This window comes from Gymnoscopelus microlampas (genome assembly GCF_963454915.1).
Source record: "Gymnoscopelus microlampas genome assembly, chromosome: 16".
Classification (NCBI taxonomy): domain Eukaryota; kingdom Metazoa; phylum Chordata; class Actinopteri; order Myctophiformes; family Myctophidae; genus Gymnoscopelus; species Gymnoscopelus microlampas.
In genome coordinates this window covers 13,306,231-13,321,132 of record NC_139953.1, presented here as the reverse complement: position 1 = coordinate 13,321,132, position 14,902 = coordinate 13,306,231, and the positions used below count along the sequence as shown (strand labels likewise).

At 43.9% G+C, this 14,902-nt stretch overlaps 1 protein-coding gene across 4 annotated transcripts in view; it reads left to right on the top strand.

Annotated features, from left to right (window-relative positions):
* plcb1l (phospholipase C beta 1-like) overlaps window positions 1-14,902 on the top strand; it is a 243,685-nt gene that overhangs the window by 143,237 nt on the left and 85,546 nt on the right. For all 4 annotated transcript variants that reach the window (XM_084082847.1, XM_084082848.1, XM_084082849.1 and 1 more), the window contains exons 7-9: window positions 5,505-5,580; window positions 9,230-9,330; window positions 11,619-11,785. In XM_084082847.1, coding sequence (XP_083938973.1) covers window positions 5,505-5,580; window positions 9,230-9,330; window positions 11,619-11,785 — 344 coding nt within the window. The remainder of the gene's footprint in view (window positions 1-5,504; window positions 5,581-9,229; window positions 9,331-11,618; window positions 11,786-14,902) is intronic.

Here is a 14,902-nt window from a genome sequence, read left to right as displayed (position 1 = left end):
AACACAAGATGCAACCAGTTACACTAATTAAACACAAGATGCAACCAGTTACACTAATTAAACACAAACAGGAGTGCAACACATGCGCATAATGAACTCATCAAAGGCACCACTCACTTCACACTGGGGGGGATTTCTTTCTCTATACCATCTCCCACTATTTTACAATTATGTCTCTGTCTGTCTGTCTGTCTGTCTGTCTGTCTGTCTGTCTGTCTGTCTGTCTGTCTGTCAGTGGTCGGTCGGTCTGACTGGCTGTCTCTTCTCCTCACCTCTCTCATTGGAGAGTATGACAAATCACCTCTTTCCCGAGTTTGTCCTACTTTGTGCATACATGCACACATGCATGCGTGCGTGTGAGTGTGACTGAGTGAGTGAGAGTGGCAGTGGACTCTGCTAAAGCCAAGGCCAGTGGGGAAATCTGAGTGTACTCAGCAACCGGAGAGGGACAGAGACAGCTATAACTGAGTTGGATGGTCCTCCAGCACTGTATGCAGGAGGGCCTTAGTGACAGTATACCTCCACTGTTCACTCTCCTTTCATTGTTTGTTTATTCGTGCATGTTATAGTGTGTGTGTGTGTGTGTGTGCGTGTGTGTGTGTGTGTGTGTGTGTGTGTGTGTGTGTGTGTGTGTGTGTGTGTGTGTGTGTGTGTGTGTGTGTGTGTGTGTGTGTGTGTGTGTGTGTGTGTGTGTGCGTGCGCGCCTGTGTATGTTTATGCACATAACATATATTTCTAAGTGAGAGAACGCAAACCCCCAGCATTCACCCCTCAAGAACAAAAAAGTATTTGGTTGTGAATCTTGTGCCTCAGTGTGTATTCTGTTAGTTCATCATGGTGTCATTTACAAAACCCTAACCCCCCCCTTTCTGCATTCAAGTCTCCATTAGTCAAGTTGAGCTCCCAGGCCACGCTGTGCTGAACCCCGGTGATAACCTCTCTAGTCTCTTCACAGCCGTGTGAGTAAAACAGTGGGTTGTCACCACGGAGAGAGCGGAGGCAGCTCTCAGGCAATCTCGGGCTGTTTAGGGAATTGGCCTCCTCGCCGGGAGGACGTGTCAACTTGACTAATGTCGGCTTGACTCCCGCTCTCCCACCGAGCGTTCCAGCGCGAGCCTCTCCCCATGTCATTAGCCCATTCAGACCGGGAACGCATCTCTGTCGGGGTTTTTTGGGGGGATTTCTTTGGGCTATTCAAAAACCGCAGATATACAAGCTCATAGCAACTTGTAGATCTGCTATTTTTGAAAAATCGTGAAAATATTGTGCAAATCTTTTTTAAAAAGCGAATATTTGTAACTCAAATCTTTGCTTCTGGGGGATCCTACAAAATGTCTTCTAAGTCTACATTTTTAAATGTATCTGGCCGTGGACCCCCCATCTCGAAATATTTTGTTCCAGAAGTTGTAACAAGAGTTAAAAATGTTCGCTTTAAAAAAATACATATTCAAAGATTTGCATAAATCTTCCACGATTAAAAAAAAATAAATAGCAGATCCCACCGCGCTATGAGCTTGTAGATCTGCTATTTTTTGAATAGCCCAAAGAAATCTTAAAATGACACAGATGCTTTCCCGGTCTTAAAGGGTTAGGACAAGCTTCACTGTGACCCACGGGGGGAAACAGAACCGACAGCGAGCGTAAGCTGTAACACCGCTAAGAATCACAGCTATTAATTCATCTGACTGTTAAATCTGGAGTCATAACAAAGAGGTGCAGAAAATTATCGGGAGACATTTTCCGGTCTCAGGTGTTGTTGTGAATCTGTCAACAGCTTGTGGATGATTATTTGTGTTGGATAAGAGGTTGTTTTTGACTCCCATCACACTGAAAACAAACTTCACCTTGAGACATCTAAGAGCTTTTGAATTCGACATGTTTTTGTTGTGGATTAGTTGTGTTGGATAAGAGGTTTGTTTTTGTACCCCTTATCATTCTGAAAACAAACCTAATGTAGTCTTGAGACATTTAAGAGCTTTTGAAATCCTCGTTTTTTTAAGATAGACACCATCCCCGACAAGCATTCAGCAAAAATAGCAGATCTACAAGCTCGCAAGAGTCGCAACACATCGCAAGTTCGCAGCGCAAAAGATCTTTGATCTTGTGAGCTTGTTGATCTATTTTCATATAGAATATCTGATTTGGTTAAGGTATTTCAACAGACTTTGATGCTACAGTATATTAACTCATTTAGCTGGGGACCCCCTGGAACACGCTCAAAGACCCCTGGGCGTCCCCGGACCCCACTTAGAGAACCACTGTCCTAAAGGGGGCGGAGACCCACGTCTCACAGATACAGGAAATCAATCCAAGTTTGAGAGTCTTGGTTTCCTCGAGAAACGAGTTGATCGATCCGTGTGATTGAGACGGTGAGGACATTTGGTTAAGGGGAAATAAGGAAGGAGGGGGCCTAATATAGAACTCCGGTCAATGAAATATATAGGGTTTACCGTTTAGGCATTGAGCAGACGCTCTTAATCCAGAGCGACTTACAGTAAGCAAGGACACAAGATAAACATCATGATACATCATAATACACATAATACATCAAAAAGCGTCCAGGCACATACCACATAAGCTGGTAATCCAACTTGACGGCGCGTCGCGGGTTCGACTCCCGATCCCGACGACCTTTGCTGTGTGTCACTCCCCCATCTCTCTCCCCGTTTCCTGTCAGCCTATACTGTCCTGTCAAAATAAAGGCAGAAAAGCCCCAAAAATATCTTTAAAACAAAAAGCATAAACATAGTAATCTAATAATAAAAATAATACATAAATAAACCAGTAATCTAATAATAACTAATACATACGTAAACCAAGAACCTATCATCAGCCTACGTTGAAACTATACACATTATAGGATGCCAGGCCAACAATGACCTGGCATCTGTCTACATAAAATGCTATCTACATTACATTACATTACAGTCATTTAGCAGACGCTTTTATCCAAAGCGACTTACAATAAGTGCATTCAACATAGGTAGGGAACGAAACTACTAATCACCAGAAGTCTTAAGTGCATTTCCTGCAAAAACAAGCAACCAAGAGTATACCTAGCGCTAAGGTAAAAGTGCTATATATCAGTTACCTACTTTCTTAAACAGATGAGACAAAATACCAAAATCAAATGAGCACGAGCTAATACAAAAAGTATTTAAAACTCGACTAAACAAGATCCAATAAAACAGTACAACAATAAAACAAGAGTTCGTACAACTAGTTAACAACAAGTAAACCAGACAAAGAGGAAGGGTAGTGTTTCCTGAAGATGTGGGTTTTCAGCCTGCGGCAAAAGATGGGCAGTGACTCTGCTGTCCTGACTTCAGTGGGAAGTTCATCTAAATTACATTTTAGCCTTTGCATAATCCTGCAAGGTCGTCAAGGCCAGGGCAAGTGCTACGGGCAGGGTTCAAGTGGGTTCAAGAAGCACAGAACTCTCGCAATCTCAAAAGGGGTTGATATGCCAAAGGTCTCCCGCTGCACAGCTGTTACAGTGTTATGTGACACGGGTTTTATGGGTTTTTTATGTTAATCACTGTCTATGCATAATAATGCATTGCTACCAAAATGCTTACAGAATGCCAATGCCTTCATTTGTATCACAGTCACTTAGCTCAGCTAATTCAGGACACTCTTCTGTGTCACTCTCGCAGAAATTTAAATGCATCCATGCATGGCGACGCTGTTACACATTTGTATTCTGCGATGAGAATCTTCTGCTTTGAAGCTTCAGAGTAAATTTGACTCTGACCTACCCCCCGCCCCCCCCCCCCCACCCCTTTTAGGGCAGAGCCTACAAAATACACAGTTAAAATAATTGACAGATGAACCCACATCAATGAGCATATCATGATGAGCCAGATTAATGGCGTCCTAAAGGCTAATGCGAGGAGGAAACCGGGTGGGAGTGGAATGGTGGGGAGTTTGATCGCTGATGAGCTTGGCAGCACTGCGGATGGCGGGCAAAAAACGATGGTGGATCATAATGTGATGATCAGCAGCAGTCTGTTTAAATGGGCTTCCTAGTTGGTCAGGATGGATGATATATACATTTTGTGACCAAACGACTTCTGCCATTGCCTTTCACTAATATTCCAGCCACAAATTAGGTGTAGGGGGGGAACATGCAGTTAAATGTGAGTCCGTGATATGTTTTGGTTAAAATAGAAGGTTTAAAAGCACTATATTTTGATAGTAATCATTGCTATGGAGTGTTTGTTCAGTATCAAATAACAGAGCTCTCCAGCTCTTTACTAAACCAATTCCAATTTGATTTTGTCTGCTCATTTCTTTGTGTCATTACTTCCAAATTCACCTGTTTAGCCCGTACATATCCTGTGTGAGTTCTCTCTCCTGATTGAGTCAAATTGGTATGCCGAACTGAAAAAGCCTTTTCTGTTCATTAAATAGCTGGTTACTGAACAGACACTCTAATCACAGCAATGATTACTCTCAGAATATAGAGCTATTTTAACACTTAGTTTAACCAGGGTCGCATTGCTCATGGGACGGCCTTGCACGCCGTGCAAGAACCTGTTTGAACAGGAGCACGCGCAGGAACGTGCGTAGACTTAAAACAACTTTAACTCCTCAACAAAGTTTACAAAGACTCCCCGACTCACACCAGGTGAATTAACATAGGAATGAGCCTAGATGCATACCAATTGTCCATTGTGTGACCTGTAGTGTAGGTGTTAACCCATTAAGACCTGGAACTGTGTCATTTTTAGATTTGAGCTAAAAAGCATTATTTTACACTTTGGCTATTCAAAAATAGCAGATATACAAGCTCATAGCGCGGCACCGAGTGCCGCGCTACGAGCTTGTAGATCTGCTATTTTTGAAAAATCGTGAAAATGTGTGCAAATCTTTGAATATATATTGTTTTAAAGCGAACATTTTTAACTCAAATCTTTGCTTCTGGGGGTCCCTGGAACAACATATTTTGATGGGGGTCCGCGGCTAAATACCTATAATTTTGGGGGTCCTTGACATGAAAAAGATTGAGCACCACTGATATAGAAACATACGTTTTTTCAGAATACTGTTGAGATTTAGGCGACATGTAGAATCGGCTTCAGGTCTCAATGCGATGTGCGAGTGACGTCATTAAAATAGAGTGCAACCACGTTCCAATTCAGCAATGCAAACACTGAGTTGAACACAAACGTATCACTTACCCTACCTTTAGATGTGGGTCCGTGCCCTAATGTTTCTGCATCTTTGATGTGAGAGTATTTGAACACAGATTTATCGGTGGGCCTAATAATTCCCCCATAACGTTTGGTTTAAAACAGCTCATCTTGATGTATCTGTCCAGGTGCGATTCCTAACTAACTGTGTGTGTGTGTGTGTGTGTGTGTGTGTGTGTGTGTGTGTGTGTGTGTGTGTGTGTGTGTGTGTGTGTGTGTGTGTGTGTGTGTGTGTGTGTGTGTGTGTGTGTGTGTGTGTGTGTGTGTGTGTGTGTGTGTGTGTGTGCGTGTGTGTGTGCGCGCCTGCAGCTTCTTCAGGATGTTTTCAGCGGACAGGAAGCGAGTGGAGACAGCCCTGGAAAACTGTAACCTCCCTTCTGGCAGGGTGAGACAACACACTGCCCCATCTGTCTCTTTATCTGTCTCACTGTCCCCTTGACTGTTCTTCCATAGGTTTGTATGTGTGTCTATAGCAGCGGTTCTCAAACTATGGGGTCGCGGGAAGGTGCCGTTGGGGTTGCGCAGTGGCAACCAAAAAATACGATTTTTTTATTATCAAGAAACGGTAAAAAAAAAAGAGGGAAAAATGGGGGGAAAATGAGGTCGTCGCCAGCAAACAAACTATTTTCTTGACTCCACGCACGCACACACGCACGCACGCACGCACGCACACACACACACACACACACACACACACACACACACACACACACACACACACACACATAAAAAGGTTTGAGAACCCCTGGTCTATAGTACTGACACCAACACGCACGCACGCACACATTCTCACAAGCCACTCTTCTTGCCTTCGTCTAATTGCGTATTCCGGCTATAGCAGAATAAGCTAAGAGACAAGGACAGACATAGTATTATGACTCACATCATGTCTCTCTCCTCCTCTCTGCACAGATGCTCTCAACCGTTCGAGCATCTCTGTTTTATCCAACTACATCCCTACAAGCAGAGCCTTGAACTCCACACAATAAGCAGTTAATGGAGCATTCCATTCACTCATGGAGCGTTGTAATATCGTCGCTGTCAGAGGGGAAACCTCCTATGATCAAGAACGAAAGTTTTCAGAAATAGTGAAAATAGCCCATCTACAAGCAGGGCCAGATTAACCCTTCGTGGTGCCATGTGCCATGACCCGTTTCGGTGCCCACCAGGACCATTTTGTCGGCGGGGGGCGGGGAGGCGCAGCGCGGAAAAAATGTACGCTTCACCGGCGCGTTTCATCGTTTCAGTGCTCCTTCAGCAGCCGCCGCTTCTAAATTTCACTTTCTCCACGCCGTTTGGTGCCCCCCCCAAGGTTGGTGCCCTGTGCTTCATCACCTAAAGCCCTTCCATTAAGCTGGCACTGCCTACAAGCGCTGTGAGCTTGTAGATTGGCTATTTTCATTACTTTTGTAAAAAGTAGACATTTGGAGATACGAGATTTCTGTCCGACAGCGATGAAATGCGAATGTCTAAATGGGCTCCCCTCTTACAATGGCCTTCATACAACTTGGAATTGTGGACATGTGTGACATGCGACAGCAGAGAAGCATTCCTCTGGTACTCAGAAGCACTAATGTGCTTCGCAGCGGAGAGAATGAGCGCTGTCTGCAAGGAATAATAGGCAGCACTACGGCAAATGACAACATTTATTAAAAAAAAAGAAAAGAAGAAGAAATGTTTCCACACAGCTCCAGAAAGGTTCACTTTAATCAAACTATTTGTTCGTGTAAACGAAAGGAACCAAGGCTATACAGTGTACATAAATGGTTCCATAGAACCTTTTAAAAGACATACTGTACGCGTAAACACACATACGCACACACACACATACAGTGCACACACACACATACAGTGCACACACATGCATTATACATAACCAGCGAGTAAAACAGATGCACATGCTTGCAGAGAGACAAAGCAAACTGTTATCGCTCTCATACTGTGTACACAAACGCACATGCAAACATGTACATAATTAGCAGGGCGAGAGAGAGAGAGGGAGAGCGTGAGTTAAATACGTTTCTGTATGAAGGTCTGCTGGGAATTGATGCTGTTTCAACACGCAATTAATTCAAGCGAAACGCCGCTGCTGTTAATCCCACAATACCTACACACACACCCGCGTGCACACACACACAGACACACACACATTTGTATTACTATACTTGTGAGGACATCAACATTTTAGGATGCCGATTTTATGAGTGCCATTTTGACCGTTTGTTTTGCCATTGTCAAACCTAATCCTAAATCCAAAAATAGCCAATCTACATGCTCAAAAATTGAGCTTGTAGATCTGCTATTTTCCCCGGTGCACGATACAGGCACGCTGCTAAGTATAATATCAGGCATAACTCCAACCCCAAACCCCTGAACCCATAACCTCTAAATGCCCAATCCTCCTAACCATTTCCCCTTCTAACCTAACTCTTGTGAGGACCATAAATGTTGTCCTCGCATTGTCTTATTTCACAATGTCTCACACACACACACACACACACACACACACACACACACACACACACACACACACACACACACACACACACACACACACACACACACACACACACACACACACACACACACACACACACACACAGAGGATTCTGAAGGGCAAATAACAGCCCAGTAATGGAGTGTTTGTGCCGATGCAGACAGGCAAGCGCCTAAGGTGTCTCAAGGCTCACACGACTCAGGAAGTATTATTTTTCTTCTTTTTCCCACCCGAGGCTGTCAGAGCCCTGAACACAACAAAACATTCAACAGTTCAATGTCCTATTCTTTTTACTTTTTTTTGTCTTTTATGCCTTTATTGATAGGATAGTAAGTCTGACAGGAAATGGGGAGAGAGATGGGGAGGATCGGGACTCGAACCCACGACGCGCTGTCGGGCTACTTTGGTGGTGCCTGGACCGCTACGCCAGCGGTCCAGGCCAATGTTTTTTTTGTGCTACTACTACTTTGTTTAGGGATGTGTACACATGCTATGCATGTACACAGTGCATAACCCAAACACTGCACATACTTTGACTGCTCATATCCCCAGGTATGGACTAGTATAAATAATTCAGCATCTGTTTTGGAACAAATTGAAAGCCCCCTGCACATAATATGTGATTTGCACATAACCTACTTGCACTACAGTATGTGATATAATATTAACTGCATATCGTTGCTGTTGGCTGGAAACCTTGTATGTCCGAAACCCTTCCTTTTTTATTATTTTAAAAACATTTTAAAGTAGTGAAAATTTTAGAGCTCACAACGCGTCGCCATGCGTTTTTTTTCTCACAACTTTTGTGCGACACTCTTGTATGATGAAGTAGGGCATAAATTTAAATATGGTATGGAGATAACAAGGTTTCTGCCCGACAGCAACAATATACTCTATATATATCGGGTTTCTAAATCCGCTTCATATCTCTGTACACTCTGTACACGCCCCATTGCTGATAAAAAGTCTCTTTTCTCTTTTCTTAAATCTGTACTTTTTGTTTTTCATTTCTTATATCCAGTATTATTATCTTGCTGCTGCATATTGTTATCGTTAGCACAGTCTGCCGCAGCATGGCACTTCAACACTTCTCTACTCGTACTTGTATGAGTGATTGACAAAGTTTATTCAATAAACCCTCTTGAGTCTTGAACACGCACGCACACACACGCACGCGCATACACACTACACAGCTCTGTGTACTTTCTTTATCAGACCTGTTTCAGGCTGAGAGCTCCACAATCTTGTAATAAGATTGTATTTAGCAAACATTTAACAATGTGCACACTTAACTTCCCGTAAAAGATACTAAAGTATAGTGTCTTTTACGGGTAGTTACGTGTGTACATTGTTTACCGTTGCGATTGAGCTGTGTGTGCGTGCGTGCGCGAGCCATACATATATGGAGGAGGCGATGCTTCCTGTGCCCGTGATTTGTATCCTGGAAATACTTGTTGTTGAGTGTGTGCACCTACTATTGTTTGTGTTCAAGATAAATGTGAACTTGAATAAAGATGTTAAATGTGTGCGTCTGCAGAATGACTCAATCCCTCAGGAAGACTTCACGCCGGAGGTGTACAACCTGTTCCTCAGTAACATCTGTCCACGGCCTGAACTGGACCACATCTTCTCTGACGTGTAAGTAAGCACCATCTCTCGCAAAGCTCTCTTGTTGAACTTGTTCCCTAAAGTTGGCTAGAACAGTAGTTCTTAAAACTTTTTCGTGTCAAGGACCCCCAGATTGATATGTATTTGGCCACGGACCCCCATCTGAAAGGTTTTGTGCCAAAACAAAATTATTTAAAAAAATGGAAAAAATAATACATAATTTTCAAAAATAACAGATAAGAGCACGCAGCATGGGCGTTGTGAGCTTGTAGATCTGCAATTTTTGAATAGCCGAAATGATAAATGGATGAAGTGGTTAAAATGATTGTGAGGCTATGTTAACTACTTTTGCTGGGGACCCCCTGGAACCAGCACAAGCACAAGACCTCTGGGGATCCCGGACCCCACTTCGAGAACCAATTGGCTAGAAAACCTTTTTTTTAAATGGCACCGTAAACCGTTGCAAGTTATTGACAGCACCAGTTGCACTTTTTTTAAATAATAACTAGGAAAATTGCTGAATTGTTAGTGATTACACGATGGCCGTCGTGTGACATGAATAGCAGATCTACAAGCTCACAACGCATCACATCGAGACACATTGTGAGCTAAGGAAAGGGTGTGTGTGTGTGTGTGTGTGTGTGTGTGTGTGTGTGTTAGAGTTCTCAAATTCTGTCGGGACCCGACCCAAACTTGGGTTCCATTTTCTTTGGGGGGGGGGGGGGGGGGGGGGTCGGGCTGTCGGGCCTAACATTATGGTAATTGTTCGGGCCCATTTAGGGCCCAGAAGACATTTATGGGAAAGACAATGTATGGTGCGTAATGTGCATGATGTGCAAATGTATGGATATGACACCATCAGAAATTGCTATTCACGAATAAGCTCTCACGTTGACAAGGACTTACTTACAATTTTGCTTATTATTTAGAGCCAGTTAAATCATCATAGGGCCCAGAGCTAATCATCATACGTTGCAAGCCCCATGCACAACACTTTATCCTTCTGTCAGATCAAACACAACCTTTCTCTAAGCTGGCAAAGTCTTTCATAAGGTTGGTAAAATCCAACTGATGCAACTGGTGATATTCTGGATATGCTAGATAGGTTTTACTTTTCTGTGTAAAACCTACTTTACTGTGGCCTAGGGCACAAAACGTTTGAAAACCACTGGTTGGTCAGACAGGGTGGAACAGGCCAGGGTGGAGCTGTACTGTTTGGCCTGGACACAGGCGGTATGCCATCGCACGGCATGCCCAGCACAAGTCATACTGTAAGTTTAGATTTTAATCACAGTAAAGCGAGACGGCATGATCGAGAGCCTAGGAGGATGTAGAGATGATAATTCAGCAGAATGGCCGTGGATATGAAAAAGCGTTTTAATCAAATCATGCTCATCATTCTGACAGGCGCACGGCATTAAATCCCCGCTCAGCGGCTTGAATTACCGTCTTCTCCTTTCGACCCACTCATATCTCACATTTGAATTACGTTTCCCCGTAATGATCTTGGAAACGTTTCTCTTCCTCCTCGTGGGTTTCTTTGCTTTCTCTCCTTGTCGACTCACACTTCACCCTGGACTTATTTTTACTTTGCCTTTTATCTCCTTTGCTCATCTCCTCTCCCATTCTCATCCTTGCCCTCTCATTTCCTCTCCCTTCACTTCTCTTATATTCCTTTCTTTTGCCTTTTTACCAGGTGCTCGAAGAGCGCCGGGTCTAAGAAGAAGACTTTCTCGACACTTTTTCATCATTGGCTGTCCTTTAAGCCAATGGGGAGACTTCCCCGAGACTTCCCCATACTCTGAACGGCGGCCGTCCTCCCATGCTATGGGATCATAAGCCCCGCCCTCCCCTGTCTCTCTTCTCCCCCTCTCTCATTTTCACGCAGCTTGTATTGCTTGTGTACGAGCATGTATCAATGCCCGGCCGCCAGTGCTGCTTCATGTCGCTCGTTAATTCATTTGCTCCAGGTGTGTAAGCTCAGAAGTTCATTTAAGTGGGCATTGGGCAACAGTCTAACCTCCGCGACCATTTTGGTTGACAAAGTTAGCAGTAGTTGAGCCATGTTTGCTTGCTACAGACCATGCTAATGAGTGCTATTAAGTGCAACAAGTGAATGCTCACACACACACACACACACACACACACACACACACACACACACACACACACACACACACACACACACACACACTCGCAGAGAGAAGCACCTGGTATAATATGACTTGTCATTTCTTGTTTTCCTCTCCTCTCCTCTCCTCTCCTCTCCTCTCCTCTCCTCTCCTCTCCTCTCCTCTCCTCTCCTCTCCTCTCCTCAGGGGGGCTAAGAGTCGTCCGTACCTGGCTCTGGAGCAGATGACAGAGTTCATCAACACTAAGCAGCGGGACCCTCGTCTGAATGAGATCCTGTATCCTCCCCTCAAACCAGAGCAGGTCCAGACCCTGGTGGACAAATATGAACCCAATGCCTCGCTGGCACAGAGAGGTCAGTGACTCACTCTCTGTCTTCTCTGTGTGTGTGTGTGTGTGTGTGTCTGTCTCTCGCTCTCTCTCACGCACGCACGCACGCACGCACGCACGCACACACACACACACACACACACACACACACACACACACACACACACACACACACACACACACACACACACACACACACACACACCCACACACACACCCCACACACACACACACACACACACACACACACAAGCATGTTCACGTACACACTGAACAGCAGCACTTTATTAAGTTGTGCGGTAAGGCACCAAACAAAGTTGTAGTCATGATTAGACATATTTATACTCTGCAGTTTGAAGTTGGTTTTGGAGTGAAAAGCTATTTGTAAAACACTCTTACTCACACACACACACACACACACACACACTCACAAGCAAGCGCGCGCACACACGCACACACAGGACATTTGGCTGGGGTGTTCCCATGGCAACAGCCCTGTTACTTGGCTTCCAGACGCTGAGAAAGTGAGGGGACTCGGTAGCGTGCCAGGGTACGGAATACACACGCACAAAGACACGCACACACACGCTCAGTCTCTGCTGTTTCTTCAAAGGACGTGGTTCATTCACACTTACTATGTATCAGATCACATTACAGGTTTACTAGCCTCCATCTCCAGGCTTTTATTTTCCTTCGCGTTTTGCTCAAAAATAAGAGCCTGGACCAGCCTGTTGACGTTCCTGGCATAGGAAGTGGGAGTCAACCTTTCATTTCCCCGACCAACCAGAGTGCAGTGGGTGTCGCTCCAAATGTTGTGACGTCAGGGCTCTCAATGCTGCACATTGGGGGAGGAGGAGGGGCGCGGGGTGGGCGCACAGATCGGTGAACCAATGGGAGCCCACAGATGTTTCAGACATGCAAAAGTGTCACTTTTCAGCTACAGTCACCTTTTTGAACCCAAATAAGGCAATTGTGTGACACCTGACCCGAAAGAAAACAACATGTTGTCACCTTTTTCACCTCGGGGCTGTTTGCATGCCTGATGTTTTCTCCGGAGATTTTGAGTCAGCCCCTCTAGACCAGATATCAGACGGGCTAGGGTTTACAGGTGTAAAAGTGTCAGATTTTAGATTCTGATCAGCAACGTTCACCTAAACCTAGCCTAAAGTTCAGTTGGCCCTAATACATTTATCTCCCTTTCAATTAAATCCCAAATCCATCTGAAATAATATACGGTCGGTGAGTTGCGCAGCGATGTGAACGAACCACAGTTTTGTCTTGTCCATCGCCCTTTTTCTTTCATCGGGTGAGATTTGTGGGTTCATATGGGCTTGATGATGGGTCGCAGAGCGGCGCCATGTATCACTGCAACAGGTACACAGAGCTGGATGGGCTTCCTCCTGACAGTAAGCTCTCTGTTAGCATGAACGCCACACAAATCACAGCGTATGGGGGTCGTAGTCTTTGCCCTAAAGCCCGCTTAATCCATTTCACTGCACATGTAAACCATCCCTCCACACTGGACTGAGAGAGAGGTGTTATTCCCTGTGAAAGGCTTAGCGCTGTCACCTGTTACAGTCAATACAGTTGTCATCGCCTGAAGGTGATGTCATCAAGCCATTGGTTGATGGATGGATGAATGAATGAATGAATGAATGGATAGATTGATGGATTGACATCTTTATTGACAAAATGTGTATATAAACATATAATTGTACATAACTTTCAATAGGATAAAACTTGAGAGCTTGTCTCTATTGTGGTCCTGTGTGTGTGTGTGTGTGTGTGTGTGTGTGTGTGTGTGTGTGTGTGTGTGTGTGTGTGTGTGTGTGTGTGTGTGTGTGTGTGTGTGTGTGTGTGTGTGTGTGTGGGGCAGGGCTAGCATTTTTTTTAGCAACCTCGTACGGATCACGATCATCTGTCAATTTGATTTGTTTCTCAACATCTCCTATTTAAATGTTTTCTAATTTTCTATTTTAAATATTCAGGAAGAAAGACTCTTTTCAGGAAGCTATATTTTATTTCCTCCATTAACTGAGGCCATGTTTATTTGTTGACATAAAGGATGCTTGTGTCTCCTAAATCAAAAAGTGCACGGCAGGGTGTGCATAATTATATCTTGATGACATTGCTGCAAGGGATCTATTTGGGACAGACAAAATAGAGCTTGTGTATAACATTGGTTCTCAAGGGTCCTTGGGGGGGTACCAGGGGGTCCCTAGCAAAAGTAGTTAACATAGCATCACAATCATTTTAACCACTTTATCCATTTATACGTTGGCTATTCAAAAATAGCAGATCTACAAGCTCGTACAGTATATCTATTTCTAAGATATTGAAAATGTAAAAGAAAACAAATCTTCTCTAAATTTCGGTCATTTGAAAATAGCTGATCTACAAGCTCACAATGACGCATTATCAGCTTGTAGATCTACTATTTTCAAAAGATTTGTATTGAAGACTTGTGAAATGGGACATTCTGCATAAGGAGTACTTTTGGTACTTTTGATACCAACACTTTTGTACTTTTACTCATGTAGATTTTTAATGACGGACTTTTACTTGTAACAGAGTATTTCTACAGTACATTGCAGTATTGATACTTTTACTTAAGTCAGAAATGCGAGTACTCTTTCCACCATTGCCACTGGTATATAGTAGTGAATTACTGGTACTGTAGTACTGTGTACTGGGAGTTGCTGGGGTGTGTGTGGCGTGGCGTGACTCTCTGCCACGCTCCCAGGAAGCGTGTCCTCCTTCGGTCCCAATGACAGATTTTACCCATCATGTCATCATGTTTCTACCCGGAGGAAACGCTGCCATCTGCTCCACAGAGACTTCCAGAGTTACAGTACACACACACACACACACACACACACACACACACACACACACACACACACACACACACACACACACACACACACACACACACACACGCAAGGACTCTCATGCATGCATGCATGGCAGTGGTGGAAAAAGTACTCAAATTCTTTACTTAAGTAAAAGTACCAATACTGCAATATAAAAATACTCTGTTACAAGTAAAAATCTAAAATTAAAAATGTTACTTGAGTAAAAGTACAAAAGTATTGGCTTCAAAATGTACTTAAAGTACTAAATATTTGAAAATAGCCGATCT